The following is a 16,424-nucleotide window of genomic DNA, read 5'->3' as shown; positions in this document are numbered from 1 at the left end:
GAACAGCCTCTGTACTGAGCCGGAATGAATAGCCAAACTGCATTCGGCTTACTTCACTTCGGCTGGGTTAATCACTCGGCTGCTGTTGGCAGCTTTGTGAATAACCCTCTAAGTTTATTATTTAACCATCATATTCCCATTTGGCCATACAAATGTAGGCCAAATTTGGAGCAGCATTCCCCCATAGAGGCTCCTGTATTTTGTTTAAAGAAGGTGTTTTTATACCAAAAGTAACTATGTTTAAGAAAAAATTCTAAATCTTCTATAATATTTTTGTTTTGTCTAGGCTCATTTACTCCTTCTCACGCCCATTTAGAAGATTTCAATGCATCTTCATAATAAAAAATATTGACCTTACATCTGCTGCAAGGAATTAAATGTAGATTTTGATTAAAATTGATTAATTAGCAAGCATTGATGTATAGCTGATAAATTGAATATATTAATATAAAGTAGAGAAAAAAGTAAGCCCAATTTATTCTATGGCAAAACAAAAGCAATTATTAGCTCATTCTCTGCTGCAGTACTGCAGTATAGACTGTATGATACATTGGAAGGGAGAATATTTTAACAAATGTAAGCAAGTTTTATAAGGCTTTGAAGGATGCAGCATGGCTTTGGCTGGGATGATTGACAAGTATATTCACCTCTCTGTAACTATAGTGCCAAGTGTCTGTGAAGGTTCTCATTCATCCAGGTCATGGCATATCTCTAAAAAATAAGTAAAGGGAACTGGACTTGATGTATTTTTCTTGAAGACGTTTTACTGGTCATCCAACCAGCTTTTTCAATTCAGAATGACTTGTACAAAAAATTATCTGGGAATAAATATGGTGAATGTGAATTGCTCCAATCCACATAATCTGTTAGTCACAACCAGGTCACAACAATATTATGTGGATTTGAGCAACAGTCACCATATTTATTCCCAGAGCATGTTTTGTACAAGTCATTCTGAATTGAGAAAGCTGGTTGGATATCTTTTTACAGATATAGAGACAAGTGTAAACATTGGATGTCCAGAAAGGTATGAGAGGTGTATGCTGGCCCCTCAGTTTCCATGGGAATGGGTGGAAACATTGAGGATAAAATTACAGAAAGTGTAATTAAGCTCCTTACCCTTAGGAAGTTTCTGATGACATAAAGTGTAGGGCATAGTTTAACTACTGAAAGGAAGCCACCCGCAATCCAAAGCTTGGAGAGCGGGTGACTTCTTTTCAGTATTTGGACTTATGTGGTGCCATCCTCAGGTCATACCAGCACCCATTCGATTATATAAGGGATTCTGGTCTGGAGTGCAGTGGTATATTGACCGTTATTAACTTTTTTGAGCATAGCTTAACGACGCACAGACCTGGAAGCTCCATCTGGATGAGGACTGTTGGAGCCAGGGATCCAGGGCGACTGACATTACCCCAAATCAAAGAATAATAGATCTTAGAGGTTGGTCTGTGTGCACACCGTATGTGCATTTAAACATGTGAGTGGTTTTATTATATTAGCTTGAAACAATACATTGTTTCATGGTTTTATGCAATATGATGTCCTCTACTTTCTATTTGAGCCATATTGGATTTTGGATATTGCTATCTGAAGGAGCTCTGAACAAGGAGAAGACTAACCCTGTATGAGATTAAAGGAGAACTATGGGGTAAGTGTTTTTCCCCATAGTTCTCCTCAGGGTCATGGGAGGACATAAACTAGCATCCTCCCGTGACCCAAAGCTCAGAATACCGCAAGCTACAGCTCGCGGTATACTGAGCCCCCCGCAGCCGGGACGGATGCCGACATTACTGTCGAGATCCACCCAGCTGCGTGATTGACAGCTGGCTCTGCCTATCTAGAGGCAGAACCAGCTGTACCCGGGAATCCCTGCAGGAAGCCGTGAGTGACAGTCACGGCTATCTGCAGGGACAGGATCGAGAAGTGAGCGAGCGATGGTATGGGTTCACTCACTTGCCGATCTATTGAGTCGACGTGTGACAGTTTCGTTGTCACACGTCAGCTCGAACTATGAGGTTGAGTGAAAAACACTCACCTCATAGTTCTCCTTTAAGGTATTTGACCACAGTAACATAGTTTAGTGTTGGTCCACACTGCCAGCTGAGCCTTATTTCAACAGAGTGGGATTGCACTGTGGATTGTTTCACTTGGATTTCTGGAATCACAGGAAACACAGATTTGGATGTGAAAAAGCTGTTGTATGACACAGGTGTGCTGTGGTGCAAGGAACATGATGATAGGGTATAGGAGAACATTCTGATAGGAGGAGAGAGCAGAGTGACAGAGAGCTCAGCTCATTTTTGTGCTGCTTTTCCTTTCAATGTCCAAACACAGGGTGGGGGTGTGACACGATCCAAAAGGAAAGTGAACTTCAGCAGAGAAATATCAGATTCCTTCCACTGCCATACAGGGCTATTCCCTTTGGCAGAACTATGTAAATCAGAATTAACATAAATAGAAATCCTTTGGCAGGTTAAACAGTTCCCATGCATGTATTTCACCTCTCATTTGAACCCTTTGCCTACAGTTTACCTGTAATAATGTATTAATGAATACAGAACTGCATGAATGTGAGTATTTTATTTCTGTCCTGACTTCAACTTAAAGCTAACGTTTAATCTGCATGGATATCTATGTTTCTCTATGCAATGTAGGCAGATTATGGCTGGTGGGAGGGGCCTTGCAATCAGAACTCCTCTCTATCTTTCAGCCCAGATGTCAGTCTGGAAGAAGGAGTATTCCTAGACAGACTTCATTTGCATGCAGACTGCCCTAGGTAACACCCAAAATGTGATGCTGACCTTCCATGATTGAAAGAACTGAAATCCAATAATTAAAAGGGAAAGACTCTAGAGGAAATGGCTAGATGATGCCGGGTATTCTTTAGTTAGGAAATAAGGCGGGCTCTATCTCACTTGTTCTAGCATCAAATGCACACCGTGAGAAGTTAACAGCACACAGTGAAATCAGAGTTATCAATTTCAGTACAGAGGAGGAGCCAGTATCATTGTGCAAGTAGACATAGTGCTGGAGTTCAGCTTTAAATGTTAATATATGATGTTTTATTTTACTTTGAAACATTTATTATAATTTTGATTAAACAATGAATACTGGTGAATGGCACACCAACTTATTCAAAAGGTTTATTTTAAGGTTTTATTGTTCTTGAGCGAGTCTATACAGTGCAACTGGAGGTCATGTTCCTAAAATCCAAATTCTAGCTTTTTCTTTAGATGTGCAAGTGAGAAGAACTTTAACCAAAGTACCAAAGCTAGATAAACATGTTAGTATTTATTTTGGCTCTTGCATGCTGAAACAAATGATTTGCTTCTTGCTTGTGTCTACAAGTCCTACAAATTAGATACAAATGAACTCTTCTGGACTAAGCTATCATGGTCCAATCAATGGGTAAAAATAGTGAATGTGCCAGTGTTCCCACATGTTTAGGTCCTAAAATCAACATCGTAGACAACAGAACTGGCTTACTAACAACAAAGCTGCACAATAAATCAAGGTTATACAGAAATTACAAGTGTAATCAAAAACCCAAACTAAACTTTTTTTTACACATTTTTGCCTTCAGGTTCATTTATACCTTTAATTTATAGAGTGCAAATAAAGCATGCAATAACTATGTATAATTGCAATAAAACGCTGCATGAAATTTGAGCAGCAAATATTTCAGAATTCAGTAGGACACTGCACAGGCTCCATACTGCATCTCACATTTAATGAACAGGACATAAAATGCAATAATACTACTCTTTAGAGGAAAAATTAAGAGTGAAGTTTAAATTACCTCACTCTTTGTAGTGAATTGTGCCTATAATCAGCCAAATTTAGTTTAAAGAAATTTAGCAAAGGCTAGACATTAGTGGGGTAAGTATAACTATCCTACTTTAATGTGAATAATTGCAGTTGTGAAGTATGAAGAAAAACAAGGACATGCATTACATATGTGAAATATATTTGGGAGCATGAAGAGTTAAGAACAGGTGATGGATGTATGTGTGATGAATGTTTAAAAATAAATATAAGAACATACAATAGCATATAAAAATATTCAATACTCACCTTGGAAGAATTTACTATAACTGCCTCACCAACTGCATTCTCATTCCCTGTGTTCTGAGAACTATTTGGTGTGAACACCATTAAGTCATTCCTGGGTTGTACTGAGTTTAAGTAAAATTGATACTGACTTTCCTGAGAATACATCCAACTACCACCTGTGTTTGAACAGACCTTGTAACTCTCTTTCAGGTCATTGACCTCTTCTCTATATTTGTGCCATCGTAAAACAGTAAATGCAATTAAAGTTATTAGAAATATGCTTGATATTATGCAGATAGCAATCACCAAGTATACATTTGCTTCAGAAAATTCAACATTATATCCATTTGATTCTTGAGGATCCAACTTTATTTCTTCTCCTGATTCCACAAAAGAGATTGTGATCTGTGTTTGCGCAGTCATGATTGGTTCTCCGTGGTCTTGAGCTAAAAGTACCAACCTATATTCATCATTATCTGAATCTGTTAATGCACGTTTTAAACTGATTTCTCCAGTTTGCTGTGAAATCACAAAAGGGGCCCTCACTGTTGAATCCCTAAAACTATAAGATATCCACGCATTATATCCAGAATCAAGATCTAATGCTCTCACTTTAGTAACCAGATGTCGTGGATGTGCAGTCTTTGATGTTTTAATTGTGGTTTCCAGATCATTTGATAGAAATAAGGGTGCATTGTCATTTATGTCCTCAATGAAAATGTTTAGAGTAAGATTAGAGCTAAGCGGTGGTAGACCAGCATCAGTAGCTCTTATGTGACACTGAAAGTACGCCACCTGTTCATGGTCAAATGATAACAGTGCAAATACCTTTCCATTCTCTGGATTGACGGAAATATAGGAAGATATGGGAACTCCATCAACTGTGCTCTCAGTCATTGTATATGTGATGAAGGCATTCTGGCCAATATCCATATCAGATCCAGATGCAGTGTACACATGAAAACCAGGTGGGTTGTTTTCCTTGATAAAGATTGTATCAACAGGCTGGATAAACTGAGGGATATTATCATTGATGTCACTTATGTCAATTTTAACAGTTTTTGCTGCTGAAAATGGTGGAAATCCCTCATCAGTGGCAGAAATCACAATTTCATATACAGATTTTCTTTCCCGGTCTAATGGTGCATCAACAGTCAAAGAAAAATCTCCCATGAAGGATGGAATTATTTTAAAGGGTGTATGGTCAGAAATGCGACAGTTAACTTTTCCATTTGATCCTGAATCTTTATCATGTACACTTATAATAGCAATGATTGTCCCTTTTGGAGAATCCTCAGGAACCGGAACCAAGAGTGATGTCACTGTCATCTCTGGAGGATTGTCATTAACATCCACCACAGTCACTAAAACTTTGCAATGTCCAACCATTGGATTATCTCCATGATCAAAGGCATCAATTGAAATTTCATATCTTTTAACAGTTTCATAGTCTAAACTCCCTACTAGTTTAATATCTCCTGTTTTAGGATCCATTTTAAAAAGGTTTTTTATTCGCGGTGATAACAGTTTGCTAAAGGTATAAGTGATTTCACCATTTTTACCTTGGTCAAGGTCTGTAGCCTTCAGCTTTATTACTAAAGTCCCTAAAACAGCATTTTCTGCTATGCTGCACTGGTAAAATGGCTGGTCAAACTGTGGGGAGTTGTCATTGACATCTTCTACAGTGACTATAATATGTGTGGTGCCACTTAACCTTGGCTTGCCTCCATCATAGGATATAAGGGTAAGATTGTGAATAGACAGTTTTTCTCTGTCAAGTGGTTTCTTCAGCACCAGTTCTAGTGTCCGAATTTGGTTCAAATATTTCTGGAAATCTAGTGTAAAATAATCACTTTCACTTAGTTCATAGTTTGTGATTGTATTTATCCCAACATCAGCATCAATGGCTCCCTCTAGTGGGAAACGCGAGCCTGCAGGTTTTAGCTCCAATATTAGTAGGTTGTATTCTCCAGTAGAGAAAACTGGACTGTTGTCATTTATGTCTTCTATTTCCACCTCTACGTGATAAATCTGCACAGGTTTATCTACAATGATTTGCAGAGGAATAATACAGAAAGGTGTATCTGGGCATACGTTTTCCCTGTCTATTATGTTATTAACAAACAAGATTCCATTCTGCAGATTAACCTGGAAATATTCCTTATCATCCCTAGATACAACACGTAACATTCTGGAATTGATCTCACCCATGTCCAGTCCCAGATCCTGAGCAATTCTTCCAACAAAAGTGCCGTGTTTGGATTCCTCTGGGATAACATAATGCAGTTGACAGAAAATGAGATCCCAAGACATCTGTAGCAAAATGAAATTGACCAGCCAGCTCCTAGGTTCATAATCTCCAATGTTATTGACCATTTCTTGACTTCAGAGGCTATTGGAAAGATATCTTCTAATACCTATATGCAACTATGATGTATTGAGAAGATGTAGACTGAGCAGAATTCAGGCTCAGACAGAAATTTTCATCAAATAACATGACGACCTCTAAAGATGGAGGAAAGCTGGATCTTGAAGTAATATGTAAGCAAGCAGTGACATCTAGCTTCTGATCAAGATTTTACAACCGGCAAAAATGTATATACAATGCTAACTTTCATGATTTGCTTTTTTAACCTGAATATAATTACGTGTTTCTCTAACATAATCTAGTTGTTAAAGAATGCCAAAAATAAAATGAATGCCAAAAATAAAATGAATGCATCAATTTAAAAATTTGGTGAAGTGCATTGCCATGCTTTTCCATAGAAGCAGTAATATGTAGTTTAATATTATTATTCATTCAAGCACAATAAATAGATATTTGACCTGAAAAAGTAAAATTTTCAGGGAGCCAAACTATTTTTTTTCTTCTTATGTGCTTTGACCTAATAGGTGAGTAGTTGATTACTTGATTGATTACACATTTTGATTATTTTTCTTCTAACTGTATTTGAAATAGACATGTGCACAGCAAAAAAATTGTTTTTAGATGAAACAAATGAAAAACATTTTCATTCATTTCGTCAAAGGAAAACAATTTTTATGTTGTTTTCGATTCTGAGGCAGCGAGCCTCCGATTCCGAAACCACACACTGAAACTGCAGTATGAGCGGCAGCCATATTAAGATATACATACCAAAATATACTGCAAGATGGTGGTGCGCATGTTAAGAAAGTATCATAAACAATTGACATGTTTGTTGTTTTTATTTTCATGAAGTACCGTTTCCTTTTTTTCATCTTTTTTGCATCTCCCTGTTGTTGATACCATACATCCTTTTTCAGTGTTTTACTGTTTACAGTGCATGTACTCGTTCCAGTATTGGCTATGCATCTTTGCTCTTTTTTAGAGTGACAACGGTGGAACATTGCAGACCAATGTGTGTTGGCACAACCATTCAGTTTCCACCAGGAATGTTTAGATAAATTTTTTTTAAACTACAAAGCTTATGTATTATTTTGGTGATTGAGTTAACAACTACTGTAATTTGCCATGGGAAAGCTTGGGACATGGTTCGCTGTAGGTAATGAATTGTCTATGCATTAGAAAGGATATAAGATTTGTGTTGAAGCAAGTATTTTACATTTACAATATATTTGAAGGCAAGTTTTAGCCAAAAAAAATTACATAATTAAGCCTTGTCATATGTACTGTTACATAAGAGGTAGGATTCTGTTTTGAGGTTAGTTATATTTACTTAGGCACAACTATGTGTACAGATTTTGATTACAATTAGCTACTTAGAGAGCACATCTGCTTTATATTTCCTGGCATTTCTGTAAACTCTGTTATCTTCAGTCATATAACTAAACAGTGTGAAATAAATAAAAAAAAGGTTGGTACATGAAAACACAGTATTAGTCAGAGGGAGACATGATTTGCCAAAAATCTAAGATTATTATGTGGGTCTATATTGTGTGAACAATTAAATGCATAACAGTCAATGTATTAAGATGATACATTATGAAGATTGTACTTAGGCTGTCAATCGTAAACTAGAGAGGCCCAAAAGTAGAATGTAATTGGCTAAGTGGCATAGATCTCTCATCAATATTTTTAAATGTATAGCACATTTTCAATGAGCACACATTCTAATAATTTTTCCATTAAAGTGACTCTGTCACCACCCCATGTATGTGAGTTTTTAACTGTCATGCAAATGTACATTTTATTCCAAATTTGGGCTGCTGGCGTGCTGCAAACAGTTCTAACATTTCTCTCCTTCAGGTAAGTTCTTCCTGAAAGCTCTGCACTCCAGCCCACGACTCTGCAATCCTTCAGTGGCCATGATGTTGCTCACTTTCCTGAGAGGGGACCAGGAAGCCTTGCATTATATGCTAAGTCTTTAAGTTGGAACACAGAGGTTCCATGAACTTTCAGGGGAGAGAAGAAATGTTAGGACTATCTTCAGTGCACCAACAGTTTGAATCTCAGAAAAATGGTAGCCATAGCTATTCTACTGAGATTACATTTGCATCACAGTTACCCTCTTTTGCTTGCAATACACAAGGCCCACCCTCTGCTTCCACATATCTGCATTACGGTTTTGTTTTGGAAACATACTCTATCATGTTCCCCCAGCACTGTGACCATCACAGAGTGACAATCAGGAGCTGTAAAATTGAGCTCCTATAGGAAAAATCAAGACTGTTGTTTCTGAGCTCATTATATGTGGTGTCTGCATTTTATTTCATCTTACTGTTTTTTTTTATCCTTTATGTTCACATGATGAACCTACTAGTAACACACCTCCTGTCAATATGGGTGACAATGCTCACTCACTCACTCACTCACTCACTCACTCTCTCACTCTCTCACCCTAGACACCCTAGTATGTGTGCTAGATCTGCAAAAACCCACACCCTATCCTATTCTCCAACAGGGGGAGGAAGTGCTCTGCAGTCCAAATAAGAGAATTGATCAGGGCTAATAACACTGTTTGGAATTTTAGTGAAGCAGATGCATGAAGTTTCATTGCCACTTAATTTCTGTCACAATCAATAGGCATTTGTTGTCAGTCATTGAAATGATTTAACACAATGCTTTCAATTGCATTTATAAAGAGTATGCCAAGCCAATACAGTTCCCCACTCAATACAAAACTAAGAGGAAAACAAGATTTTGCTACACATACATTTTAACAGACCAAATGGAAGCAAATAAGAGGGGGTCTTTTATTAGGGTTTACATATACTTTAACCATTTTGATGCCACTGACATATGCCCTATGTTAGACTCTTAAAAATAAACTTTTAAAGCATTTTTTATAGACAATTTTGGTTACCGTATTTTTCCCCATTTCCCACGCACATGTAATTTTGAAGCTTGGCATGTTTGGTATCTATTTAGTTGGCACAATCTCCTCTTTTATATTTTACCAAAACAATTGCAACATAAAAATGTTTTACTAGGGATAAAAAGGAACCAACAAATGGATGGCCCAACAAAGGAGGGAGAACCAGCAAAATACATTTAGTTCACTGCTGCAGCAGGGAAGATCAGCATTTTTCAGCCACCTTAGCAGCTGCAGATCACAGCTCTTGTGCCTTGTCCGGTTCAAATACACAAGATAAATCTTCAGGAAACAATGGGCTTACACTGCTCATTTTCTTGAGCTTGGGTTTACTAATAGCTCAAGAGGCACAAAACAGTCAGTCATCAATATTAATCTTATAAATATGTTATAGGGGCACTTTATCTGATTTTCCCATCTAATTGATATACCACCATCCCAATATCTGTGTACAAAATGAAACAGAGTAAAATAAGGGAATTTGTAGGTTATAAAAAGTCTCTTCAAAAATATGTTAAAATATATAATTTTATTAATACATAACATTAAAACCATAAAATGACTGGAGCTTAATCTTCGTATGTGCTCATTTAAATAAATGCTTGTTAGCATGTAGTCTCATCATTCTACCAATATGGCTACTGCCAATGAATATGTCATATGTAGTATACAATGTACAATGTAGAAGAGTTAATAGTAAATGATGGATTCTCAGCTAGTTTCATGAGGAACAGTTTATATAAAGATAACATTGTAACAACAATCTATTGCAAACAATGTTTTGTGTTGCTATGATCATTTACATGCAGATCAAGAACTGAGCGATCACATACCGCTGATCACTCAGTTCACAATATTCTCCCTGCAGAGTGGTGATTGTCAGTCACCACTCCCCTCAGGGATCCCCCCCCCCTCTCCATTCCTCCCGCACTGACTGGAGGGACAGATAGGGAGGGGGCAAGCACAGCGGTAGAAGGGTGGATCCCGAAAAAAGCATATAGAGGGCAGTAGTAAATGTCCTCCTGTGACCCTAAAGAGCAGAGGTGTAACTAGAACCTTCAAGGCCCCGGTGCAAGAAACCATTAAGGGCCCTCCCCCAACCCTACGGCACTGCATGGTTAACAGGAAGGCTGCCGAGGTCCACAGCAAGCGTGGGACCTCAGGCAGCTGCTTGTTTAAAATGTTAGTCCCGGTGTTCTGTCGAGAACGCTGACCCAGTATCTGTGTTTATGTACAGATGGGATTAACGAGGAAACCAGCATTTATTTACAAAGTATTTGTTTGTAATGATTAATTGTGACCATTAATGATATGCCGTCCATGGCAGGAAATGATGGACAGAATATTATTATCGGTCACAATTAACGATTTAAACGAAATACTTTGTGAATAAATCCCGGTTTCCTCGATAATATTGGTCTGTGTGTAAGCGCAGATGCTGAAGTCGGCAAATTCGACTAGGTCAGCATTCTCGACAGAACACCGGTATCTGCGTTTAGTATCGGGGCATTTTCACGAGTATGAATACTTGTGAAAATGCCCAGTATTAACACTGGTGTATCCCTACTTAAAAATATAATGCATTGCTGGGACTTGTAGTCCTACATAGTTGGAGCTATTCTGCATTGCTGTATAATCTTTATACAGCAATGCACAATACCACCAGCTATGCGGGACTACAAGTCCCAGCAATACATTATAATAAAAGTAAGGTATGCAGAATACCACCAGCAAACAAACCCCCGCCCCCCACCCCATAATGCACTGCTGGCACTTGTAGTCCTACATAGTTGGTGCTATTCTGCATTGCTGTATAATCATCATACAGCAATGCAGATTACCACCAGCTGTGCTGGACTACAAGTCCCAGCAAAACACACACACACACACTCTCTCTCTCTCTTCCCAGCGCCCCCTTCCACTCCAAACTTACCTTCCCTGTCCTGCAGGCCCATGGCCCTCTTCCTTGTCTTGGCAGCCAGAGGGCGGAGCTAAGAGATGGCCCTCTTAGCTCCACCCCTAAGAGACGCGACCAGCTCATTCTCCGGGATCAGTGACAGCGTCTCCAGCCCTTTCGCACAGCCGCCCGTACATGCTGCGGGTGGCTGTGCGACAAAGAAGGAGCGGCACGATCGCGGGGGGCCCTCTACTTCCTTGCTGGGCCCCCCCAAGTGGCAGAACGCCAGGGCCCGGTCGCAATTGCGACCGCTGCGGGACTGGTAGTTCCGCCAGTGCTAAAGAGAACTACAACCAAAAAGGTTTGGCCATAGTTCTCTATTAAATTAGGCCTTTTGCCAAATGGAAAAGATAATGTAGGCAAAACTGTAAATGAGCAACTTATGCTACAAATTTGGAGGTTGGCCTCATGTCTATGCATTGTGGTAATGCCCAATCAACAGTACCGAGTGTGAACTGTGTTGGAGTGCGTTATGATAAAATGATGCAGGCATACATTTCATTGTGAAGTAGCATGTTACAACATGCAGCAATGTATCACAATGTGCTGCTGTGCATACAGTTGAACAAATATTATTTAAAAAAGTAATAAAAAAGAAAAATATCAAGCACTGCAATGTAGTCTAAGAATGCAATGCACATAAGGTGCACTCACTGTGGGAAAGGGGATATTTTTTTCCTATTTTTATTTTCCTATTTTTTTAATCAGTGCTGTCAGGTGGATTTGGTTAAATATTGGGGGTCTAAACAGACTCCTGATATTTCCCTTTTGATATGGAGAAAGAGACTGATGATTGATGATTAAACTCAATCTCCTTCATTTTTACAGCCCTGGCTATCACCGAACAGAACACACTCTGTTCAGAGCACTTTTTATTCATTAACAAACTGAGAAGATAGTATGTTTATTATCTTCTCAGTTATGAATGTAAAGAGGTGCTCTTTACAGAGTACTTCCTGGTTATTCACAAACTGAGGGAAATAACTGAGGTTATACCTGTAAGTGAGCACTGAGGTGATCAGTACTGATCACTTGGGTGTTCATTCAGGAAGGTGAAGGATCAGTTAATATGACAGACCATCCTAAATCTGCCCTGTACTGTTGCCCACCTGTCATGATCCTCCCCTCCTGCCACTAAATCCTCCCCACTGGGCACTGGCAGTATGCCCCCCTCTGTGTCCCCTCGATTGAGTCTCTGTCAATACAGTGGATACAGAGGACATGGAGGGGGGCTGATAGCAGTAGCAGTTGGGGACAATCACATTTCAGTTACTTAAGGGACCATGATCTTATAGTAAAAGAATGAATGCAACCTTATATAAGGAAAACTGACCTGGCCAGCTGAAAGCAATCAGTTCCACTGTATGCCATACATCATTGACAGGGAAAAGGAAAAAACATATACACCACTGGTGTGTGCAACATAAAAATTTCCTGGGGGAGTGCACTGGGGACACAAGGCAGATAAGCTCCGCCCTAAGTGGGATCTGCAAAAGTATAGTAGTCGACAAAATTTGACATAGAGAGGCACTCACATGCTTAACTTTTATCATAATACCTACATATATAATATTACATACAGTATACTGTATATACCAAAATTGTATTAACAATGGATATATTCCATCTCTAATCATATAGCAATATGAAATATTATACCCATCACCCACCTCACATTAGAGAAAATGTGAGCATTTCCTTTGTATCAATGGGCTTAAATTGATTCTGAGACCAAAAATTATAAGAAGCACCCTTTATGTACCTGCCATGCGATTTTGTAATTTTGCCACTCCATGGAGCCCCATCTCCAGTGTGATAAGATCACATCACATGCAGCAGATACGCACATGAAAACATCATGTCACATAAGCAGTGATGTCTTACAACAAGCTGGGGCAGCTCAGCCTATGTGGCTGCCACCCATCTACCGGATAGATAGCCCCCCCCTATGGTTGATGTGGATGAGAAGGACCATGCTCTTTCCAGCTATCGTGGCCAATCTTTTTGCCTCAAAGGCCCACTTATTGAGCAACAGGAGAATCATATTTTATTTATATAATGTTTTGCACAAATTATGCAAATATTAAACACATGTGGCTTCTATAATTACATTGACATTTTCATTACAAACAAACCGTAACTTACAAAATAAAGCACTATGATTCAGAATCAATGTATATATCATTTAGGAAATGGTTTGCAACTTATGAAATCATTCAGTTCAGGCAGTGATGCAGCCTGGAGTGAATTAATCCATTTAATCTCTGTATGCAAATGTTTCTTATCACAGCCATCTCTTCTAGGATCAACATGTACCCAATCCAGTACATAAAATTGTATTACTGATGGGTTGAATCAAAGGCTACGTGTTGGCTTATTGGAAAGGTTATAAATCCAATTATACATGTATAATTATATACACATATATACATGTATACATGATTAACAATTCTGTGCCACATTGTACCCACACATAATAAGTATCACATTCACAAGTAAGATTATATATGATTCCTGTTGTATTACAGTTTACAAAATATTTATGTGTCCTTCTATTTGGTAGTAGGGATGGGCTCAATGTTCGAGTTGAGCAAGAGTTCGACTTGAACATCAGCAGTTTGTGTGTTCTGTCAGGGCGTTTGGCTGGTTGTTCACCCGCCGAGCGCCCCACAAGGTACTGTGCACCGCACAGTGCCTTGTGAGCCCTGACTGCCTAAAGCCTTGCACCAGGTGCAACACTTTGCCCAATCAGGGCACAATACTCTCTAAGAGCCAAGATTGGGCAAAGTCATGATGACTTTGCCCAATCATGGCTCACCTATCAGTTACTGTACAACTGTAAACAATTGGGCGGAGCTACATAGATGCCACCACTAGCTGCACCCAATTGTTTATATTTTGCCAGCATCTGTCAGAATGCCATTATGCGGCAGGAGTTCAGGGCCTGGTATGACTTTGAGGGGGAACCCCACACACTTTTTTACAATGGGTCCCTCGTAAAATTCCTACCAGACCTAAAGGGTCTGGTATTGTTTGGGAGGGGAAACCGCACGCTTTTGTTTTCTTTTTAAATGTAATTTGTTTCTTTATAAATGTAATTTTTGCTGCAGCAGGTTCTATACATTGTACAGATGCACCACTTTACAGGCAGTTTAAGGGGACCCCCCAGGCATGATATTTTAAGGAATTTTTGATTTTTATTGTTGCACTTTAAGTAATGTTAAAATCACTGCTCCTTTAAAAACTGTATTTTGTAAAAGTTTTTTTGATACATGTCCCCCAGGGCAGTACCCGAATCCCCGTACCCTTTTTATGGCCAATAACTTGCATATAAGCCTTCAAAATGGGGACTAGCCCCATAGACTTGCATTGAGTTCGACTTTGAATTGAAACATTTTCCATGTTCTACAGTTCGAATTCAAACCGAACACAGGCGTGTTTGGCCCATAACTATTTGGTAGTATGAATTGCCTTTGCTTGCTAATTAATTGACAATGTTCCTTTTAGAGTACAGGGATCATTTCTTTCCTTTCCCCAATATTAGCTCTTCACTGCTCTGTCCTTCTCCACTTCAGCAGTGTAAGGATCCTTGAGTCATCACGTCCAATACACTGTGTATAGGATGTGAGCATTCCATTGCTGCAATGGAGGATTAGACAGGTAGTAGGGAGTGGTTTAGGAGTCAGCAGGGTATGAAGTTTGGGTGAAATTGGGTGAGTATAACTTGTTTATTTTACACCCTAGCACCTGCAATGTGCACAGGAAACTGCTTACAAGCTGCAGAATGCATAAACAAAATACAAACAAGCATGGTTTGCTAAGGAGTGTGTGCTCTGTTATTTAACACTAAGTTAAACCACCATGTTGTCCTTGTTTTACCTCATTCAATAGGATAAGTGAAAATTCTCTTTTTTCAAAGTTATTGTTGTAACAGCTATGCAGCACTGGAAAAGTTGGCCCTTATAAAAGATATCACATGACTAATCTAGATATAGCAAGATTAATATGATTAATATGATGTTCAGAATGAAAAACAAATTGGCCTCAATTTCGCTTAGAAATACAATCACAATGAATGCCAAAAATTATAATTTAAGTTAGTTTTTACAAATGTCTTAATCATCATAGTACGTACAGGGACAGTTCAGGAAAATTTGGGAAGCTATCTTGGGTAAATTAGCACAAAAACAACTATCTCCTTGGTTTCCTTATCTTATTCATATACAAAAGTTCAAACAAATTGAAAATTGTATATTTAAATTGCCTGAGAGAATCAACAGACTGTATTAGGGAATTAGTTAGTAAGTGGAGGTTTTCAAGTTCATACTACAAAGTTTGTGTCCTTGGGCTTAGAGTGTCACTATTGTCACTTATCACAACAACATTTGCAGCAAGAAAAAACAGTAGCACAAAAAAGAATTCCTCCAGCACCCCTTACATTTACAGATTGTATTGAAGATATTTATTAAATACTGAGACTGAAAGGGTGATATGTTTACCTATATTTGTTGTTATACAATCATAAAAATGTGGAAAAAGTGGTTAAGCTACAAATATATGGAATAACCACTGGATTTTGTGAAATGTAGTGGTATAAAAGGTAAGAAGTAGCTGCCTCATCAAAGGGAATCATTGGAGAGACTTTCAGTGATTTAGGACTTACTAACAGCTTCAACAATTTTGCATTAAAACTAACTACAAGGCTATGAGGTTTCATGGGGAGACACTTGCTGCAGTCCAGATATTAGGGACATGTTAATGCAAGATAGGCTATTATATACAGTATATGAGTCTTATAAAAATGTTGGGCTAAACAGGCTCAATAAATAAAATTATATTAAACACAGAGCAATATCCCTCTGCAAAAAAAATCTGATTTTGAAGATTAATGTATATAACATCGTACACACATTTTTTAGAAATACACTACTTGCAGGTATAATTTATATGTGAAGAGCATGATTGCTTTTAACACAGGAATACAGCAAATCAATATTTTTAATTATCCTTTTTATTTTTTTAATAAATATATGGGTTTTAGAGATCCAATGATGGTAGTGTGTGTAGGGTTGGTATGTCCTCTTTAGTGTTTGTTTCCTGTTGTATATCTGAGAAAC

At 38.4% G+C, this 16,424-nt stretch overlaps 2 protein-coding genes across 5 annotated transcripts in view; both read right to left on the bottom strand.

Moving 5' to 3' along the window:
• LOC108795466 (protocadherin alpha-C2-like) overlaps positions 1–16,424 on the bottom strand; it is a 254,355-nt gene that overhangs the window by 126,696 nt on the left and 111,235 nt on the right. The window lies entirely within an intron of this gene.
• Positions 3,692–6,432, bottom strand: LOC108795440 (protocadherin alpha-13-like). The gene is made up of 2 exons (XM_018566686.1): positions 4,078–6,432; positions 3,692–3,766 (listed from the first exon to the last, which is right to left on the bottom strand). The coding sequence occupies exons 1-2, from the start codon at positions 6,430–6,432 to the stop codon at positions 3,692–3,694; spliced, it is 2,430 nt and encodes an 809-aa protein (XP_018422188.1).

The sequence above is a fragment of the Nanorana parkeri genome, unplaced genomic scaffold, assembly GCF_000935625.1.
Source record: "Nanorana parkeri isolate BGI_ZX_2015 unplaced genomic scaffold, ASM93562v1 scaffold969, whole genome shotgun sequence".
Lineage (NCBI taxonomy): Eukaryota > Metazoa > Chordata > Amphibia > Anura > Dicroglossidae > Nanorana > Nanorana parkeri.
Note: the sequence above shows the minus strand (reverse complement) of the source record. Positions and strands in the feature narration are given on the sequence as shown.